The following is a 22,425-nucleotide window of genomic DNA, read 5'->3' as shown; positions in this document are numbered from 1 at the left end:
CTCTGCCCGGGAGGCTGTCGTGGCCACAGAAAAATCCCCTAGCGGTCGCCTGCGGCCATGGTGGCTGCATTTTAGAAACAAAAAGATAGAGCCTAGAGAACAGCAGCACTTGGGTCTCTGTCCAACTCAAACCAAGGGCCAAGAGCACTGTCCCGCTCAAGTGCAATCCCTGGGATCTCCCTCAGATCGGATCTACCCCAGCCTGGCTCCACTGACTTCACAGGAGTGACTCTGGATTTACAGTGACTTCAATGGGATCCTCACCAGCTGCATGCCAGGGCGGCTGTCGAGCACAGCACATTGAAGTGCCGGGTGAGGCCAGAGGCCAGGAACACTGGCAGTATGGGCCCCGCATGGCAAGGGACAGTACTCATTGGGAACTGCACATGCAGCCTTGCCCCACTGGCCCATGTGGGACTGCCAGGAGAACAGCCGAAGATCTGCAGTAATCAAGTGTGTGTGTGTTGCGGGGGGTGATCCATCCACTCCCCCAGCTCCTCACTAGCTCTTCCTGAGAGACCATCTAAGTCTGCCAATCCCTACTCCGGCTATGGGTTCGAGTGGGACACAGTCTCCTGGGCGGAGCGCACCGGGGGGCCTGCGGGGTCATGCTGTGAATGGGGGCACGGATCCCCTCCTGGGCGAGTACCCCGGGGGCCTGGGTTACCTGTTCTCTGGGTCACTGGGGAGACATTTCCTTGACACATAGCACATTTTCAGAGGCATGTTCTTCCCTTCCTTGAGGTCACGCAGGGAGAGGATGGGCGAGGCTTGCTTCTGAAGGGAGACAGCCGGCGACGGGTCCCAGCTGACGGTCGCCCCGGACGAGGAGTTCTTGAAGTACGGCGAGATCTCCTTCATGTATTTCACTGGAACGCAGAGAGACACACAGGGGCCAATGGAACAAATCCCTCCCAATTCCAAGCACTTCCCTTCACTGCCCCCCTCCAGGGCTACCCCGGCACCTGCACTGCACAAAGCCAAGCCGCCTCGGAACCCCCCGCAGACGCGGGGCGGCAGGACACAATGTACCCAGGCGCTCAGAACACCCCGGGGCTGTTCTGCTGGATCTTGCAGTCCCATCAGCCACACCCCGCCCCACAACCACCCACTGACACAGGCCGCTTTGTAATGAAGGGGTTGGCCTCTGTGATCACACTCAGCCTCTGCTGTCCCAGCCGCTGGTTCAGCACCAAAGCAAACAGCATGCACACAGGGGCAGGTCTGCACATCCCCAGCACATTACCACAAACCATTCCAAGTGAAGTGGCCGATAAACACCTCTGCAGTCCCAGGATAAAGGAGAGTTAGCGGGTTACACGGGGTTGTACTGAGACATAAAACCAGCGTCTCTGCTGAGTCCGTGGGTTTGGGATCTAGCAGAATTATGAATTTAAACTCCCAGGCTCCTCTGTCAAAGGTGCTGGGCAGGTTTCCTTTGTGGATGAGGACTGAGAGGTCACATATAGAGTGACAGTCCCCCCCCTTCAATGAGGAGGCTGGCTGGCTGGTAGCAGGAGTCCAGCGGTGGGGCTGATCCCCAGCCAGCCCCAGTCTGCCCCCCAATCAGTCCGGGCTCCTGGGGACAGAGCCAACCCCTCCCGGCACTATGTGTGCTCCCCTTTGTCCATGTGGGGAGGAGGGAGGTGTCATTAGCTTCTGCCACCAGCAGGCTCTGGCTATTGATTGGACAGACAGACAGACACAGATAGCTAATGTGCTCCTTTATGTTAGAGGAATAGCACAAAGGGGCCCTGGCCTGTGACTAGGTCACCTAGGGGCTACTGTAATACCCATGGCTATCACAACACCGCTCACAATACTCGTGCAGTGAAACGTGCTGTGGGTGCTGGTGTGTTTCATTCTTTCCTTCCCCGACCTCCCTCCGCCCCCCGACCCCCCCAAGGAAACAAACTGTTTTCTTTGGCTTAGGGAAGAATCCCGAGCCCTGCGCTTGGCCCCATCTGACCATGAGAGCAGGACAGCATGTGGTTCACCTACCCAAGAAAGCCGCGAATGTCCTTTCAGAGGGATTACACGCGTCCAGGGACTAGCTCGTGAACCTGGAACTGCTTCGGAGCAGGCAGCCCTAGAGGCCCAGGATGGGTTTCACCGGGGAGGGAAAGTTATCATTCCTTTGAGGCTTTTTCAAATTGCCTTATGTCCTCCTTAAAGAACCAGCAGCATAGAATCATAGAAGATTAGGGCTGGAAGAGACCTCAGGAGGTCATCTAGTCCAACCCCCTACTCAAAACAGGACCAACCCCAACTAAATCATCCCAGCGAGGGCTTTGTCAAGCCAGGCCTTAAAAACCTCCAAGGATGGAGATTCCACCACCTCCCTAGGTAACCCATTCCAGTGCTTCACCACCCTTCTAGTGAAATAGTGTTTCCTAATATCCAACCTAGACCTCCCCCACTGCAACTTGAGACCATTGCTCCTTGTTCTGTCATCTGCCATAACTGAGAACAGCCTAGCTCCATCCTCTTTGGAACTCCCTTCAGGTAGTCGAAGGCTGCTATCAAATCCCCCCTCACTCTTCTCTTCTGCAAACTAAATAATCCCAGTTCCCTCAGCCTCTCCTCATAAGTCAGGCACCCCAGCCCCCTAATCATTTTTGTTGCCCTCCACTGGATTCTCTCCAATTTGTCCACATCCTTTCTGTAGTGGGGGGACCCAAAACTGGACTCAATACTCCATAGATGACCTCACCAGTGCCGAATAGAGGGGAATAATCACTTCTCTCGATCCGCTGGCAATGCTCCTACTAATGCAGCCCAATATGCCATTAGCCTTCTTGGCAACAAGGGTACACTGCTGACTCATATCCAGCTTCTCATCCATTGTAATTCCCAGGCCCTTTTCTGCAGAACTGCTGCTTAGCCAGTCAGTCCCCAGCCTGTAGTGGTGCATGGGATTCTTCCGTTCTAAGTGCAGGACTCTGCACTTGTCCTTGTTGAACCTCATCAGATTTCTTTTGGCCCAATCCTTCAATTTGTCTAGGTCTCTCTGGACCCTATCCCTACCCTCCAGTGTATCTACCTCTTCCCCCAGCTTAGTGTCATCCACGAATTTGCAGAGGGTGCAATCCATCCCATCATCCAGATCATTAATGAACATGTTGAACAAAACTAGCTCCAGGACAGACCCCTGGAGCACGCCGCTTGATACCGGCTGCCAAGTAGACATCAAGCCGTTGATCACTACCCATTGAGCCCGACGATCTAGCCAGCTTTCTATCCACCTTATAGTCCATTCATCCAATCTGTACTTCTTTAACATGCTGGCAAGAATACTGTGGGAGACCATGTCAGAAGATTGCTAAAGTCAAGATAAGTCAAGTATGAGCAACCACATCACAGACGGCAGGACAAACAAAGCCACGTGTGGCATGTAGGATACCTGGCATGTCCCCTGCTGTAATGTGTGTGCAATGGTCCATGTGTAAGGCTCTGGAGCTGCATATCCAAGGAAATCTGCCCATCCTTGTATCTCCAATGGGTAATGTTGGTGACTGGTTGTGGGATTGCCTAATGCTGCTCAGATCAGGTCGTGGTGTCCTGGGGCAGAAGACCCAGCAGCCAGTGCACACTAGTTCTCTCACTTCGGCCAGCATCAGTGTCACGGCCACCATGGGAGAAAATCACAAACCATTCAGCACAGGGGCATGTTTCTTTAGTGTCTCTTGCTACTCCAAAGCCCAGGGGAGTCAGCTCCCACCCTTGCTGCAGTGTGTTTCTCTGCACAGGTAGAGTATGCAGAGGAGGTGAGTTAGCTACTGAACTTGTTCACAAACTTTTCCCCGGTAGGATTCACTTTTTAAACAGCCCTAGGGCAGTCTGCTCCAGGAAGTTCAGCTGGCACAAGCAGGCGTCAGCTGGGTTTATTTTCCCCATTTGAATTCCTCTCCTTGCCCCAGTCTCCCAGTCTCTCCTAGGCCACCTGCTGCTCCCACACAAGAAGCATGTCAAAGCCGTGACAGTCGAGTGGCCAGACCTTAGCCAAAAGGGGCTCACCTGTCTCTCACCGGCAGCCCATGCAAGTAGCTGTCAACGGAGTCCCTGCGCGATGCTCTGGAACTGCTCCCCATGAAGCCAGTCAGGACTCTGGGGCAGTCTCCTTTCTGTGAGCAGCCTGTCTTCAGGACACAAAGCTCACACAGCTTCCACCTTCCTGGGCCTGACCTCAGAGCATTCAGCATCCTCTGCCCCTCCGTGCACTTCCCACAGCAAGTCCGCTCAGGCGGGGCTCCTGGGGAAGCCAGAGGGTCCTGCACCCCAACTTCGCAGTCAGACGTGACTCTCAGCCAGCCAGTAAAACAGAGGTTTATTAGACAACAGGAACATGGTCTAAAACAGAGCTTGTAGGTGCAGAGAACGGGACCCCTCAGCTGGGTCCATTTTGGGGGGCAGTGAGCCAGACAACCACGTCTGCCCTTCACTCCATGTCCCAGCCAGCCCCAAACTGAAACTCCCTCCAGCCCCTCCTCCTCTGGGCTTTGTTCCTTTCCCGGGCCAGGAGGTCACCTGATTCCTTTGTTCTCCAACCCTTTAGCTCTCACCTTGCAGGGGGGAAGGGCCCAGGCCATCAGTTGCCAGGAAACAGGGTGTCGGCCATCCTCTGTGTCCAGACTCCTGCACACACGTGCCCTCTAGGGCTCTGCAGTGATTATACACCCTTACCCCACCACCTAAGTACTTAAGAACTGCATAGGGGAAACTGAGGCACCCCCACACTATTCGGAGGAAACATTAATAACAGTCCCACTTCGTCACAGTAGCACCTTTGTGTGTTAGCCAGGGTGTACTTGAGTCTGGGTACGGTGTGCATGCAGCATGCCGGTTTGACACCCGTGTGCGCGTCTCAGCACTCTGTGTGTGCCATGTGCACGCGTTCCCAACTGCTGTCCGTGCGGCAGCATGCCGTGATGGGCTTCTGCAGCCTTGGGGGTGGGGGGAGAAACACGATGCAAACCAAGCGGAAACTATTTCAAACCAAGATGCAGCCCTGCTTTGCCAGGAGACTGGACTCGCAAACTTTCCCTCACTGCCTCTGTGATCCGAGGAGCCACTGAGCGGGTTCAAAGCTAGGCTGAGAAAGAGAACGCTGAGGAAGTGGGGCCAGCGACTGGCACGCCAGTAACTCAGTTATTGCTGACACTCATTCCCAATATGTCTTATTAATGTTCTCGCCTACGCAGGCTGTTCTCAGACCACCAGCCAACAGGCAGTTCAAAGGCACTGGGACGCCAGCCAGGATTGTTCCAAGTACGGCCTAGCAGAGCCTCTCAAACCCTCCGATTGACTGGCCTGGCTGAGACGCAGGAAGAAGAACGGCTTGTGGATGCAAAGCAGTACATCTGTATTCGCTTTCACTGGGAAAGGATGTTGAGCCGGGAGGGTAAGAAATTGGGCAGGGGGGTTGTACATTCAGCAATTGGAATAGATCAGCGAAACGCTGCCCTGTAAGGGGGGCTATTTCAAAAAGCTAAGGGATTTCCACAGGCTGGCACATTATAATCATGTCAAAAGAAGTCACTGTGGTTAATAGCGTCAAACACCTCTCTCCCCCCCGCCCCAAGCCAGGTGGAATGCTGAGCCGCTCATTGGGCATGTGTGGCAAGTGGTTACAGCGGTGAACTAGGACTCCGCATACTTGAGCTATGGTACCCTTCCTGCCACTGACTTGCTGCGTCACCTTGGACAAGTCACTTCACCTCTTGATGGCTCTGCTTCCTCATCCCCAAAACGGGGAGAATAATACTGTGAGACTTCATTCAGTCATGTTTGCAATGGGCTTGGAGAATCTAGACTGGAAGGCGCTACAGAAGTGCAAAGAATGACTTTTATGCAAACTCAAGGACAATAGCAGGATACTGGGCTAAATGGACCTTTGGTCTGACCCAGGATGGCTGTTCTTATGTTCTCACAACTCCCTTAACATCACTATCCCTGTCTGCTCCCTGCTTCATGTAAGGAACAAACACTACCCGCAAATTCTCGATGATCCCTCTGTGTCCTGAAGCTCCTGTACCCTTCACCCCCAGATATCAGCTCCTCCAGGCACTGCCTTCCTGCAGAGCTGAGACCAGACTCCTCCAAAGTCCTTCCTTGGTGCCTGAAACTCTGTCTTCAATCCCAGCAATAGAGATCTGAGGGCGAACACAGAGCTAACCATGAACTCTAGGGATTTATCTACTCTATGGAGCTAGTCCAGATATAAATACTATGCATGCCCCTGTCACACTTTCAGGGTAACTGCACCTGTATCCTCCCCCTCGCCCCAGGTGCCCACTCCAGGAGGGCCCAGTCAGGTCTCAGGTCTCCAGCCGTCACCTGTCTCTGGGCAGGGACCCTTGTCCAACTCCCTCTGACCAGGAGGTTTGAAGACTGCACAGAAGGCCTGTCTGTTTGCAGGCTGAGAAAGAAGGCTCTGAGTCTGTTTGAATCCAGCCTTTTTTCCAGTCCAGCAAATGGACAGGACCTTCTGTCCAAGCGGGTCCCCAACCTTGCAGAAGGGCTGGAAAGCCTTGGCCTAGGAGGGCTCCATTACACTGATGCATATGGGATCTTTTACTGCTCTGTATGTGTTTTCTCTGTGAGGCTTTTACCTTATGGATAAAGGTGCTTGCTCATAAAGAGCTGGGTGGTCCCTTGTAACTGCGAGCAATACACTCTGCCCGGAGAGAAAGCAAATGCAGGGGCTGGCCTCGAGGCAGACTGCCTTGCTGGGGATATCACAGTGTAAGGCAGGGAGCGGGGCAGCCTTAAATCCTTGGTCAGGAGTGCGGGAGGCAACTCTCCACCCAAGAGAGGTGACGGCTGGGAGCCAGAAACCTCAAGTGGGTGCACTCAAGGAATCACGGTGGGGAAATTCAGGTGCAGTTACCCTGAACTGGGACAGCCCCTGGTAGAGGAGCAGCAAGGGCACCCTGCCTATCCTGGCATAAGCTCCAGCATACTGCCAGTGTGGGCCAGTAAATCACTGCCTTCATGGGTCAGTTGTTGGCGGGGTTGGACGGGCCACTGAGAGGACGACCAGATGGCGAGAGCTCATTAATTAGCTGGGAACAATGGAGTTCTGAAAGAGCGATAGTCTAGGGGAGACACTCTGCTCTCACACCAGTTGGCGTGACTCCCCGGCCTCCTGTGGAGTTACTTCAGATTTGCTCCAGTCTGACGGAGAGAGGAATCAGACCCGTCGCCTGTCAGACTTTACACACTACACTGAGCTGCTTGCAGCACCTGCCTAGGATGGATCATTAACTAGACTATAACCAGCAGCCTGGGAAAGAGAGGGAGAAGAAACTCCCCAAGAATGACTAGCTGATAAGCAGAGATGTCATCGCTGAAAAAGGCTGCAGACGACACAAAAATTGGGGGAAAGGTAACTAGAGACGAGGGCAGGAGATCGCTTGGTAAACTGGGTGTGAGCAAAAACTGTGCATTTTAACAGGTTAAATGTAAGCTCAGCTCTAGATACAATTCAGCTGTGGCCTCACTGGAGGGCTTTCTTTGCTTGATAGGAAGCATGGCCCAGGAGAAGCACCAAAGCAGTGGGGCTCAGGAGACCTAGGTTCTTACTATTCAAGGATAAAAGAATCGAGTTGAGTCATGAATTTACAACCCAGAGGGTGGAGGTGGTTGTATTTTTTATTTATTTTTTGCTAGAGATATGGTTGGCCCGTGAATCTGGATGCTGGAGAGATTTCAATGGTAAACCACTGGAGCGCCATGTGTCACACCGGATCTGGGTTCATTCACCCAAATAATAATGGAGTGTTTGAAATGATGGGGATTAGGTGGCTGATTCAGGCTCTCCTGAGGTTCACCCAGACACGGCCTTTGGAGTTACATGGCTTCTCTAATTCCACCGGAAACTCCCCCTCCAATGTGTTTTCAATGGGGAGTAGCAGAGCTGCCATCTCGCTGATGGGAAGGAGAGGAATGGGCTGTAAACAGCTTAATTGCAAAGAGCTGCTGTTGGCACGTACTGCTGAGACATGCCCCCTGGAAGCCATGTTCCCAGCCTCTCTCCTCTCATGCTCACTGATCATTTGATTTAGTCCTTGTCTAAGGGCTTAGACAGCTGTAGCGCTTCGGTGTAGACACTACCTACGCTGAAAGGAGGGGTTCTTCTGTCCGCATAGCTAATCCGCCTCCCCAAGAATTCTTCGGTCGACCTAGCGCTGTCTACACAGGGGTTAGGTTGGCCCAACTACATCACTCAGAGGCGTGAATTTTTCACACCCCCGAGCAAGGTACCTGAGTCGACCTAACTTTTTACTCTAGACCAAGCCATACTCAGCTCTGGCGCAGTGAAGGTGGTACATACAGAGGAATGCTGAGACCTCAGCCCTCACTTCAGAGGACACCCCTTCTCCTCTTTATTTTCCAAATGAATTCAATGCTGGTCAAAGGTGCCAGCCTATTTAATTCCTTGGAGTGGTGGGTAGAGCCTGCTGAAGCGACGTAAGGCCCTGCTCCCTCGGACGAGGGAGGAGGCCCAGAGCTCAGGACCTAAATAAGCACAGGAGACAAAAAATGATCAAACAGGGATCAGAGTGCAGATAGGCACACTGTAACACCGACAGACTCCAGTTGTCAGTGGGCAGAATTGAACCTGGGACCTTTGGAGCTAAATGCATGAGCCTCTACTGCATGAGTTAAAAGCCACCTGGCCGTTAGCTCAGGCTGTAGAGCAGACTCATTAATCTCACTCTAACTGGTCTCGGTGCCAAAACACCACACCCAGAAGGTGTGGGACAAAACACCACACCCAGAAGTTGTGTGTGGGTTACAACAGCGCACCGAGAACGCAGTGATGTGGCTGCACCTGGCGTTTGAGCCATAAAGCTGGACCCGGAAGTGTTCTCCAGCAGTCCCGATGGGCTGAGCCAGTGGCATCGTACGCCAGTGACTCTCACCCTGCTGTGGTCCACGGGCCGCAAAATGGCAGAAAAATTCATCCTGTGCCCCACTATATCCCACAATCCTTGGGCCACCAAGACTGTGGGATTTGGGTCCTGGGAAGTTTCGGGGTGCTGCATGGGGATGCTGCTGCATCAGGGGATTCTGCTGGAGGCACGTCGCTACTTCCAGAGGCTCCAACGCTGGTTCCACAGCCCCCAGGAGGCTGTCTCCCCTGCCCCACAGCCAAGCATAGTTTGGACAGGGAGCTGAGAAGCTGCTCAGCGATGGGGTGGGAGGGAGCAGAGCGAGAGGGGCAGCCATGGCGGGAGCTGCTCCCACTGGGCCCAACACCCTCCAGGATTTTGCTGTTCTCAGTCAGTGGGCTGCCCCTTTGCAACCCCGACACCTGCGACTTTACACTGAAAATTGAAATGGACCCGGCCTCCCCTGGGAGGCCATTGGGTTTGGTTTTTAAGGAAATCCACAGGGAGGCTGTTGGTCTTTTTATGTTTTTCTTGGTTTTAAAAAAACAAGAGAAGCTGAAGCAAATCCTACCAATCAATTCACCCCTCCCCCAAAACGAAACCACTCCAAGACACACCCAGGCAGGCCCTACCCCCAGCACCGGCACAGGGCTTGGGCAGCCGGGTGGCTGTGGGGCAAACGTCTTTGGGGAGCTCAGCTCTGCACCCAAGGCTCACAGGAGTGGGAGGAATCCCAGGCTGGGGGCATTTTTCCTGCTCATTTTCCCTAATTTCCCCTGTCTTGATTTCTGGCCAGGCACCGCCCCCGAGCAGGGGCCTGTGAGGGCTCCCACCCAGCAGCTTACAGACCCCTTCAAATTGCCGCTGAAAATAAAACCCAAGTTCGCTTAAAAATTGTAAACCACAAGAAATAAAAAGTTTGCCCACACACCAGACAGCTCCTGCCAAAGCCTGGTGTCCTGGCATCAGCATCACCACGCTGGCATGAACTTGGCGCCTCCGGCATAGCTGATGGAGAGGGGCCAGAATTAGCTGCCCGGAAGCCGTGCTCAGCACTGGCGCTGGACAAAATTGTTCATCGGAAACATTTTTTCAACGAAAAATGCAGATTCGGGCTGGCCAGAACATTTTGTGATGAATTCATGTTGCTTGCAGCAAACTGATTTGGTCAAAACACAACAAAGAAAAAAAATTCAGAAATGTGGAAACCAATTGTTTGGTTTGTAGCCTTTTGACAAGATCGAAACCAACCACGCTGATTTTTCAGGCTAGAGTCACAAGGAGATTTAGACACCAGTCTCAAAACCATGGAGGAGAAGGCGAAGATGCCAATAGCCGTGTGGCTAGGCCACTCCCTGAAGATATGGGAGAGGCAGATTTGAATCCCTGCTCAGGATTTTTAAGGGTCTAACTCAAGATTTTTTAATTATTGGGGTCATCTCTATTGTGTCTTTGACTTGGCCTGTCCTCCAGCCCCCCCACCTCAAGGCTGTGCCTAAATCTCCCCTCACAACACCTTTAAGGCTTTGTCTACATGGGGAAATAGACTGGCACAAATATTCTGGAATAGCTCTCTGTGTGCACACTCCATTCTGGAATTAAAGTAACTTTATTCCAGAATAATTACTCCACTCACAAACTCACGTTTGTGCTGGACTCGAGCGTGCACATTCCGGAATAGCTAAATTACACCGGAATAGTTATTCCGGAAGAGCTATGCTGGTCAATTTCCCCTGTGTAGACATGCTCTAGGATCCAGCCCTTCTGCTCAGTCTCCACAGCTGAAACTCTCATCTGGGCACTTATCATCTTACCTCTTCACCAGCCATCCATCCAGGAACATGTACGGCCCTTTTCACCACACTAGTCCAGCTCTCCCAGACTACTGCAAGCTCTGCTCTGGTTTTATTACTATTCATTTATAGGGATCTCAGCTTAGATCAGAGCCACATTTTGCTGGGCACTGCACAGACACCTGGCCCTGGGGCTCATATACTGACTTTGCTCCCCTCAAACCCATTCAGAAAGCTGCTGCTCAGGAGCATTCTCTTCCTGTCCATCGCTATGACAACATTTCCTCTCTGCTCCCCTCCACTGGCTCCCCCCTTCCTCGACTGCACCATGCACAAACTATTAGTCATTGCCTTTCAGCACCCCCACGGCCTAGCCCAGCCACACTAATCCATGGTACCTACCGGCCCTGTCTCTGCTCTGCCGACGAGGCCAGCCATCCAGCACTGCGCTTCTGTCCCATTCCCCGCCTCACGCCCCTTTGCACTTCCGCCCATACTGCCCCCCATGCGCAGACAGGGCTGCCCATAACAACCCACTTGCGGGAGACATTGTCCTGAAAATCCCTCCCTACTGCTCACTTCCGCTCTGCTGCATACAACTCCTGGGCAGCTCTGGGCAGCGGGACGGGCCAGCACTGCCTGCACCAGGCTGCTCAGGATCGGTCACTGGTTACTTCATCCTCTTCCGCTCCCTATAAGTTTATTTCGTTTCCCTGTTGTCTCTCGTCACATGCATCGATTAGAAACTCTGTGGGGCAAGCGCTTTTAATTCTATCTGTGAGCACCGCGCCTAGCACAATGGGGCCTGGATCACCAATCCTAGTCGCTAGATCCCACTGTCACAGCAGCACAGCCAGCCCAGAAAAGTCCCAATGGGTCACCTTGGGTTACTGCTCTCTGGGAGAATCTCTGGCTTAAGAGCAAGAGAGGCCATGGAGGGCACGCTGCCCTTTTCTCATTTAAACCAGGGCAAGCTGCTCCCTGTGTGATGCTGACGTTCCCCGCGAGGCGTGCATGCCAGGCACGGCACCTTTGGGAACGACACGTCCAGCCGACTCCTCCCACACACAGCCAGAGACAGGGACAAGCTATAAATGGACAGGATCCCAACGAAGCTGGTGGATCAAGTTACACAAACCTAGCGTAAATCCCAGTGCCTCAGGGGGAGGAGGCGACCGGGATGGGATCCTCATGTTCCGTGTCTCCCACTATAAATAGTAGGCTCCCTTGCTCAGACATTTGAGCTGTTCTCCGATTTCTCCCTGAGTCATTAATCTCGGCAGAGAATACCTGCCAACAATTACAGTGCCTGGGAACTAATAGGGTTTCAAAAAGATAGTACAGATTCTGAAACGCAGGCTGGATTTCTGAGCCTGCTCCCAAGAACGGCTTGGCTTCGGAGGAGATCTAGGGCTTCATTCTGCCTTACGCTGCCGTAAATCAGGAGTTACTCCACTGAGGCCAACAGCGGCACTTTGGTGTGAGTCTAGAATCAGGCTCCCAGACAAGAAAACAAAGGGCAAGACGCAGTTACTGGGATATGATTTTCATAACTGTGAGCTGCCGTTTCATGGGCAAATATGCCAGCACCACTGTCTACATCCATTGGCACATGCAAATACTACCGCTGAATGTGCCAACAGCCATTTGTACAGCTATTTGAGCAGGCAGGTGTAGTAAGTACATGTGCAAATTAGGTGAACTATGAAGGGCACAGAGAGCAGCCCTGAGGGTGGCACGGACTGGACAGATGGTCACACAGACAAGAGAGTCATTTTGGAAATAGGCCCCTTCTGTGTTTCCCGTTTTAGCCCAAGATCGGGAAGCATCCTGTGAGTGGCTGAAGGATAGTTTTGAGGTTTACCATTAACCAGCTCATCATTGTCCTCTGCTTCATGGTATCCCTATCCTCAGGAGAACTGAGGACTCACTATTTTCAAGTTTCAGAGTAACAGCCGTGTTAGTCTGTATTCGCAAAAAGAAAAGGAGGACTTGTGGCACCTTAGAGACTAACCAATTTATTTGAGCATGAGCTTTCGTGAGCATCCGATGAAGTGAGCTGTAGCTCACGAAAGCTCATGCTCAAATAAATTGGTTAGTCTCTAAGGTGCCACAAGTCCTCCTTTTCTTTTTACTATTTTCAAGAGCTCTTTATGGTTTCCATTACTGGTACTTGCAAAAAGCGCTCTCTTAAATCCACAATAAAGTAGAGGGTGACAAACAGGACTGTAAAACTGGGACCCCACCGCCGCTGGCTCATGTGCGTTTTCATGTCCGATCTGCTGCGTCTGGCTTTATGGACACAAACATGTTAGCTCTGCAGAGCTAGAGGTGAGGGACCTGGCGTCTGTTCTGGGTCACAGAGGTCTGGCAGACTCTGTTGGGCCAAGGCGGGGGGTTCCAGCAGTGCTGGGCTAGGGAGCTGAGTTTAAAATATTAGCTGAACCTGTCAGAAGAAACGTCTGAGGAACATTCAAAGCCTCACTGCTACTGGCTGCTGCAGGACACCTGCTTACACACGAATTCCACCAAGGTGCTCCTTACTATCTAATCAGCATGTGCCAGCGTCTGCTGCACCTTTCAACAGCTCATTGTAAAGCAGGTTAGAAAACGCACGAGCAACGGATCTCTAATAAACGATTCCCTAACCAGCATATAGAGAGCGTCTCTTCAGCGGGAACGGCAACTGCTGATGTTGTTAGGTCAATGCATGGGCCTCTCGAATGCAAGCTGTTAATGACTGAAAGCATCTTATAAAGTGCCATGTAGTTTAATAAATAATAAACTATTTCTAAGTGGAAGCCTCATCGACGTTAGCCATCAACATCCAATAGTGAGGGATACGGACCAAGGGTCACAGTGAAAACTGCATTCCTTTCCCAGTGCAGAGACGCTGTAAGGAGACAGCGGGATGGCACCCCTAGAACACCGGGTACGTGTGCCAGACCCAATTCTGCAGTGCCCCCGCTCAGTCAGGCACAGCAAGGGATGCTGAGCAAACCAGGAGGAAGGGGAGAGACCCTCCCTGCTCCCAGTGAGAGAGTGAGAGCCAAGCTGCGGGAGGGGGAGGGGTTCAAGGACAAAGCGGAAGAATGGGTCTGTGCAGTGCGATTGCTTTCACTTTCCCCGCCTATTGTCTTGGGAACAGTCCCCCACCCCACCCCTGATATGCTGCCCGAGTTTGGCTGCATGCACACCCCTTGCTCAACCCCCATCCCTCCCCCAGAGTGCTCAGGAGAGCACTGAAAGCCAGGACATTGGACCCTAGGCCAGAGCAGGAGCGGACCCCAGATGAGGGCCCCTGGCAGCAGGATCTCAGCATGATGGGGCAGCACAAAGCACTCATGTCCTCCCCTCTGCCAGGGGGCTCCCAGCTACTGGGCCAATGGGCACGGGTGGCTGAGGAGGGGGCATGACCAGGTTACCACTGCAGCTTCCATTTACTGGGCTCCTAGAGAGCACCAGAGGATGTTCACACTGCTCCCTTCTCGGGGAAACCCCAGGAGGGGGTCGTGATGGACACATGACCTGCCCTGGTGGGGTGCATCACCCCTGGGTGCAATCACTGATCCCCTTGGCACCAATGTAGTCAGGGAAAAGCTGATTTCTTAAGCATTTCTTGGTAAGTTTTATCTGAGCTAGCACGCTGAGGGCTCCCAGCCCTAGCCTGGCTCCCGCGTCACCATGACCCCTCTGCAGAGACGTGTGTTACAGTGAAATCTGTCTGATGGTTTTGGGAGAGGCGGAATCACATGTGGCAGGGGCAGACCGAGTCACTTAGTGTCGCTTTCCCTTTGATATCCCAGTTTTCCCTCGGGCGGAGATTTCTGCTCTGGGGAACTGGCCTTCCTGTTTGCCCTGGACATGTGGCGGCCGAGCGAGATCTGCTGCTGGGAGTTTGTCGTTTACGCAGCCTAGTTCAAAGGAAACAACAGAAGACACGTGGTGTTGTCGTGAACTCACCCAGCAAAACTGGCCTCCTGCTCTAAAAACCCCCACACGTGGCTTGGGACTCTTTGTGGGGGGGGCTACGTATCTGCAAAACAATCCCCCCGAGAAACCGCCAGGAGCGTGTCCTGGGATGCTGCAGTTTGGACACGAAGCCGGGCACGCTGCGGCTGCTCTGGCGTGCGCTCCCGGGGGCATTTCTGGCTGCCTCGGTCCTGAGATCTCCGGAGCCGGCAGCTGCATCTCCTATCGTGCGTTATAGCCCTCACCGCAGCCTCAGCAACTTGCCCACGGGCATATAGTGGCAGCGAAGCAGTGCTGAAACCAGAACCAAGCTCTCCTGGCTCCTAGCCCTGTGCCTCCCTCACCGCCCTCCCTCCTGGGGGTACTGGGTACTGTATCAAAGCGACGCTCAGAGGGCAACCCCTAACCTCCATTCTGCTGGAGGCAGCTCGCCCCGTCCACGCAGCAGGGGGCTCTACGATTTGACGGAGAGCCTTCTGCAGGCACAATCCCGGCAGCAGGGACCCCTCAGATCGCGCAAGCACAGGGCTTCTCATGAACGCTCAGCAGCAGGCTGAGAACGCAGTGGCCCAAATGGGTTTCCCGGCCTTCGGCGTCTCCGTAGCAACGAGGGCTGCGTGGAAATCATTGCCCATTAGACTGTTATTTGTTAGCAAGCACCCCGGGTCGATGCGTCTCACTGGGACGCTAAGCTGAAGTGACGTGAAGAGCCTCTCTCCACACTGAATGGGTTTGCACAACATTGCGTGCTGCCAGAAATGCCACTCCTACACTGTGGGAATGTAGCCACTTGGCACGCTGCCACTCCTGGGAACCAGGGGCTGGGGCTGTCTCTCGCTTGCCCTCTCTGTTACAAGACAGCTTACCCCGACCTGATTCCTGCCCCACTTTCCCTTTGGCGGAAATACAAACTTCTGGAAGTGTGCTGCGTTCTAAAGAATCGGAATTAAGTCAATGACTGGGTCAGTTGTAGTCCTCTCTCATACAACACGCACCAAGCGCAAAGATTTGCTTCTCTCACCCCAAGCAAAGTCTGGTGCACAGTTCCCGGGCGCCGTTATAGAACAGGGTTGTCCCTTCCAAGCTACAAGCCAAAAGGGCCGTTAGAATACAGGTGCCTCTGATGCTGTTGGAACGTGCACTGGCCCCAGACTTATACTGCAGAGGGGCCCTAGCTCCCTGTCATGCCCCAGGCTGCCTTAAGTCTGAAAAGTGTTATGGAAAACCATAGCCTCCTCCGGCCAACAATCTCCCTCGTTCTCAGGCTCAGAGCTGGCCGATCTGTGTGGAGCGTGGGGACAGATGTGGTTGCACCTCTCCGCCCTCAGCTGTTTCTCTTCGCTAAATCTGTTCTGTCAGATCCCAGGCGGGCTTTGGGCTAAGGGCTAATCCGTCTCCCCAGAGCCTTTGCACACGTGGGCTCTGCGGTGGCTGGAGGGGGGGAGCCGAATACCCCTCCGCAGGCTGTGCAGCGCCAGCCAGACCACTCTGCAGTTGCTACTAACCAGATAAACTCAACTGTTTTTAAGTAGAATTAAAAAATGACTGGACTGGGGTTGGCCCAATATAACCGGATTTCAGTAAAGGGTTTGATACAGTGTCTCATGAAATGATCATTGAAAAACTGATACACACTGGCCTGCCTCAGGAACCTGACACATGGGCCACAGACAGTGCGCAGAACACCATCCCCAGGGGTTTAGTGGTGGGACCCAGGGACCAGCACTAGGTCTAGATTTATTTAGCGGCTTCATCAATGAGATGGTGTGAAATGAATGGCAGTGGCAGGGCAGCATGGGCAGCACAGTGGTGACGTGTACCGATGCTATGAAGCTGGGAGGAGTGGTGAACACCAGGGTGGACAGAGAGGCAATGCAGGGCATGTCTACACTGCACACGAAGCCCGGGGTCTGACTCAGGTTTGAGTCCGAGACCCCTTATACCCCCCACACAAATCAGACTGACTTGGAGCAGCAAGCACTCAGGGCCTGGGCAGCGGGCCGCTGGGCCTCGTGTCCAAGCCCTGTTGTTCCTCAGCGTGGACCCAGGTCGAGCTGCAGACCCACGTCAGAAGGTCTGCACAGTGCCGTATGGACAAGTGAGCATGGCTGAGAGACCTGGGGCCAGCAACTGTAAATCCAGGTGTGGATGCCCAAGCACGGGGTTGGAAAAGCTGTGTCCACATGCCCGGGTCCCATAGACCCGGTTTATAGGGCAGGGCAGCCACACACCCAGATTGGAAACCCGGGGCTCCATCCATTACTGACCTCTGTGAGAGTTTTTGCCATTATTTCAAATGGAAGCAGGAGCAGACACATGAGCTGTGAGCTTTAACCCACCGTGGAAGGGGAGGAATTATTTAATGTGGTCCAGCAGGTACAGCTAAGAGCCCTGGGATGAAATGGAGAAAGGAAAAATGACATGGGCTGACGAGCCGGAATACCTTCTGAGGTGTGAGATTAGGCTGTGGGACAGTCTCCCAGGGCAAGTGGTGGAGACCCTGTTGCTTGGGGCATTTCACACTAGAATGGACAAAGCCTTAGAAAACGTGCGGTAGGGAGCGACCCTGTGTGGGCAGAGAGGAGCTAATCCTTCCTCCCAGCTCTCACTTGCATGATTCTGCAGCAGCTAAAGCCCCTTCTACAAGAAGCTTTGGCAGAGGGATCTGTGTCACCATGGATCCATGGGGCACTGCTCTAGCCGACCCCTAGACTTCTCCGCGGGGATGTGGCTGGACCGCAAAGCCCCCCTCCCAGCATGGGGGCTGGAGGACCCGCTGTGTAGAAACTTACCCCATGCTGAGGGAACCCCAGCGGGTTGTGCGCACTTGCAATGGTGCAAGTGGAGTTGCAAGGGGAAATGCAAACCTGACCCGGGGCAGAGCCTGCCAGCTGGTGTTTGCCGACATAGGGAGGGAATATTTGGCATGTTTTCAGTGATAATCCTGCGCTTCTCCTGGGGATTTATTCACAGTGTATCATAATAGGGAATGAGAAGGATTTGCAGGTGTCTGAATTTAGGCCGAGGTTCCAGACACCACTACGGCGCAGCGCTCGCCCAAGATGATTCGGCGATAGGCCTACACAGCCCAGACCTGGTTCTCCAGTATGAAATACCAGAGAACGTCACACGCCATGTTTCTGTTTTGCAGCAGATTAATTTAAACCTCTTCCAGTCCTTTTCTCTCCAGTGAAATCGTCTGTTATTGAATGGATTAATTAATTAATTACGTACATCTCATTAAAACAAATGACTCCAACCACATTATGCAGCATCCTTGCTACCGGCAATTCTAATTCTTAAACTGGGGGGGTTTAATGACAGTTGTAGAACGCTCGGATTCTTCGGGGCAGGCCTGGGCTCCGGCTCGTCAGTAACACTCAGAGATCATGCAGCAGAAATAGTTTGGCAGAGCTCTTGACTGATGGTCTAACCAAGCAGAAAGCAGCCTTCTCTGTGGCTGCTGGCCCAAAGCTTGGCAATCGTCAGGAACCCTGGCACATGCCTCCTATTCCAAGGAAATACCTCCCTCATGGCAGCAGGGTTGGAAAACCAAATGCAATGCAGCCTTCCCTACCTGCCAGGGCTCATCCCCCACTCACGGGTGGAGCATGGTACTCCACCCCAGCCAGCCAGGTTCAGGGGAACGACTGGCCCCCAAACAAATGAAAGATTTGGGATGGGATGTTAATTTTAAAAGGATCCATCTGTCTCTGCTCTTGGGGTCATGGACAGGGGTTGGGCATTTGGGCCAGTCCAGGCTAACAGCATTTGCAGTGGGAGGATAAGGGAGGGAGGAGATGACAGAGCAAGCAGAGGGTTGTCATCTCCTTCCTATCCTCCTCGCTGCACAATGTCCTGAAAGTAGAGATGGGGGAGCTGTTCCCCCACTTCACCCCCTTTCTGGCCTTCTACAACACGGCAATCTGTCCCACAGGTAGGGCAGCCAGCCACAATGCCCATGGTACAGGCCGTCCAGGGCATGTGCAGCTCACAAAGCTGCAAACCTTTCCCACTGAACGTGGCCTGTTTGTAGTGACCCACTTTTCACCCTGACATCATGGTGAATTTAACACTTGTCTATGGTGCAGTGGGTCTTTTCCAGCCAGATACTTCCATAGCCTCCTGTGGCACAAATGCCCCTGCAGGCCAGGCACGAGTGCTGAGCACTGGGCTGAGATACTCCGGCTGGCTCGCTAAATACACATCCCCAGAGGCAGCTGTGAGCGGAAGAGACTAGCTCCTATCCAGTTTCCTCATTGTAATCAGCTCCCGTATCAGAGGGTTGGAGCATCACGCAGGAGACTCACTGTGCAATGCTGTGATCTGGCATTCTGAGTTACAGTATAATTAACGGTTACAGCTAGTAAGGCTAACCAACTTACAAATTATTCAGAGGAAATAAGATGGGTACATCTTTAATCCAATTAAAAGAGAATGCAGCTGATGCTTGGAAAGTGAAGAGCTTCCACTGAAACAAATGTCTCCTTTCCAACTGCGTTCTCCAGTCCCCCGGCCTCGGCTGCTGAGCAGCCCCAGATTCACAACCTGGTGTGACAAATGGGGGGCCGCTCTTTACCAGTGATCAGTAACGTGGTGTCACTAGTGTGGTGTTTCTGTACCACACTCAGGGATGGATATTTCACCTGACGAGTCTGAGTGACAGCAGAGACTCTCTGCCCACCTAGGGGAAAAGGGACGAGGCCCATGGGAAGAGTCGCCTAACGATTTACACGTCAGGGTCATTAGAGGACGATGCCGCAGTGTAGGCTCAGCGGCTCTACCCCAGTGGTGGGCAACTTGTGGCCTGGGAGCTGCGGGCGGCCATGACTGCGGACAGTCAGTGTAAACAAACCGTCTCACAGCCTGCCAGTGGATTGCCCTGATGGGCCGCGTGCGGCCCGCAGGCCTCAGGTTGCTCACCACTGCTCTACCCGTGCTCCCGGGCTAGAGCCCGAACCCTTTTGAACGGGGTGGATCAGACTGAGAGTTCCAGGGTATGTCTGCACTGTCCCCGGGACTGTGGCTGTGTCTACACATAAAATGCTACAGTGGCACAGTTGCGTTGCTGCAGCGGGTGTGCCGCTGTTGCACATGGGTTCAGACACTAGCTGCACTCATGGGGGAGTTCACCCATGGCTGCAGTTAAGCTGCCTCCCCAAGAGGCGGTAGCTATGGCGGACAGAATTCTTCCGTCACCTAGTGCTGTCTGCACCGGGGGGTTGGTTAACATAGCTGGCTCACTTAGGGGTCTGGGTTTTTCACACCTGGAGCAAGGTAGCTGGGTCAACCTAACTTTTTACTGTAGACCTGGCCTATAGCTGCACAGTTACATTGGCGTAGCTAAGCCAGCAGTGCAGACGCAGCCCACGCCAAGAGAAGGGCTTTTTCCACTGGTGCAGGAACACCACCTCTCTGAATGACGGTCGCTAGGTCGAAGGCAGCGTTCCTCTATCAACACAGCTGTGCGGGTGAGCCGCGGGTTAGGTCGGCAGAGCTGTCGGTCGGGGTGTGGGTTTTGCAGACCTCTGACCGATGCAGCTATGCTGATATCACTTTGGAGAGCAGACCAAGCCCCACAGACACACAGGTGCTGGGCTGGCTAGGAGAAAGTCAGCTAGTTCTGTTCCAGGCCTATAGATTAAGAAGAACCCTATCTAACTTAAGGCATGTCTACACTACAGCTGCATAGCTACAGCGCCTCACGGCACAGACACTTCCCACACTGACGGAAGGTGTTTTTCTGTCAGCGTCGTTAATCCGGCTCTCTGAGAGGGGGCAGTGAAGTCCTGTCGCAGCACTGGTTGCAGGCTCCCAGAGGTGGCTAAAACCCAGCAGACCTGCAGGGTGATAAGCAATGGCTATAGACAGAGCAGCGTACTTGGGTCCCAGTCTGAGAGTGGAATAATCGCAAGATTCCTTCCGGAGACAGACATGGGCAACAGGCCCAAGAGCGGAAAAGGGGACACTCGGGCAGCCAGAAAGAGGGCTGTGGAGTAGCTAGCCCCCGAACTGTGAGAGCAGCTCTTGCCATAACATTGGTTTGCTTCCCCAGAATTTGAAGATGTTCTGTATAAATCCCACCGCGACTTCTTTAGCTTGGACAAGAATCAACACAGGTGGAGCCTGCAACCCTATTTCCTACCCATGTGACCCATACAAGGGTTGTTTTCATTCTCATTTCCTCAGAGAAGATCTGAAAAGGGGTCCAAGATGGCCCTGCATATTGTACTTGAAACCAAATACTATAAAACTAGCACCAACCAAGGGCACAATGCCCTAGAAAATCCGGTGTCTGGCTAATTCTGCATCTGGTCACCAAAATAAATAAATGCTCATGGTTAATATGTTGGCATTGGCTTCGTGACAGAGTAATCTTTATCATCAAAAACAGCAGGCGTGTCACTGTCAGGAAGGGCAGTGGGACAACTTCAAGGACCGTCTCTTTGCCTGAGTTTCTAGCAGCAGTCCCATTTCCTGCTCTCCACCTCTTCCCCCATCCTCCCCACAGCCAGCACCCGCCTAGTCTCCCAGCCCATGGAAATCTGGGGCTGTTTGTCTGAGAGCCTCTGCCAATCTCGGCTTCTGCAGAATCAGGGAGAACAGAGCTAGCCTCAGAGGCAGCCAGGACCCCAGTCAGTCAGGGCTTGCTAGGTTCTGCTCCGGGCCATTTTATTTTAGATTATGGGAAAACAACGAAACAGGGAAGAACCTGGGGCATCTTTTGTGTCACTGGCTGTATGTGAACTGAACACGGCAGCTCCATCCAGCAGAAAGCCCACAACAAGGCATTTAAAGGTATGGCACACACACACAAATCAGACCTGTTGTATAGCTATGTATGCAGCCTTCTTGTAGCCGCGATGGTCCCAGGGTACTAGAGACACCAGGTGGATGAGGTAACAGCTTTTATTAGACCTTGTGAGCTACACAGCTCGTCTCTCTCACCAACAGAAGTTGGTCCAATAAAAGCTATTACCTCCCCTCGTTTCTCTAATATAGCGACATACACCACACAGTCCAACACTGAATTGCACCTGGAAATGAGCTGTGAGCCGGCACACACTGCCGACCGATCATTATAGTAAATCAAAGGGCTTAGATTTGTCTTGCCTATTGCACTGCAGGCCTCATTTTTTCCCTCGCTGTTCCAGAAAAAGGAGCCAAAGAGCCACTAAAATTCCGTTCGTGTTGCCAGTTAACATCTCTCTGCCAATCAACCCTTTGTAAGGATATAAACACAAAAGACTCTTCTCTTCTCCCCCCTCTCTGCGAGAGGTTAGCAGCTGGGATGGGCAAAGGGTGTCCCGTGGAACAGAACTGAGCATTTCCTGGTAGGAAAGAACCTGGATCAGCAATTCTGTGGGGCAGAGAGCTGTTTGGAGGCTTGGGTTTAACGGGGTCTGTTTCCAGGCCCCACGGCTGCACTTCCTGTTTCCAGCCAAATTCCCAGAGCCACAATTCTCTTTCAGCCCCCCCTTCCCCAGCTGCAGCAGGCCTGGGAGCTCCTGTCAGGGAACACCCATGATTATGCTCCCTTTCGGGATTCTTGGCTGCACGGGGAACCCTGATCCATTGTTGGGGGTCGGGGGAAGAGGGCCTCAGGAGGGAGGCACAGACGCTGCAGCAGTGCTGTATGTATAGACATGGGGTAAGTCTCTTAGGCACTTCTGAAAATGCCACCTCTCGACTACAGTAAAACCACTCATATCACAATGCTAGACGCTCCTGTCGCAGGCCGGCAGTGGATAAACAGATTTAGG

The 22,425-nt window shown here is 53.1% G+C and overlaps 1 protein-coding gene across 1 annotated transcript in view; it reads right to left on the bottom strand.

Moving 5' to 3' along the window:
- The window catches only part of SNTA1 (syntrophin alpha 1), a 71,374-nt gene that overhangs the window by 14,388 nt on the left and 34,561 nt on the right, over positions 1-22,425 (bottom strand). Inside the window, exon 3 of the mRNA XM_077832265.1 lies at positions 668-869. Coding sequence (XP_077688391.1) covers positions 668-869 — 202 coding nt within the window. The remainder of the gene's footprint in view (positions 1-667; positions 870-22,425) is intronic.

This window comes from Eretmochelys imbricata, chromosome 13 (assembly GCF_965152235.1).
Source record: "Eretmochelys imbricata isolate rEreImb1 chromosome 13, rEreImb1.hap1, whole genome shotgun sequence".
NCBI lineage: Eukaryota > Metazoa > Chordata > Testudines > Cheloniidae > Eretmochelys > Eretmochelys imbricata.
The sequence above is the reverse complement of the archived record's forward strand: the minus strand, read 5'-3'. Positions and strand labels throughout refer to the sequence as shown.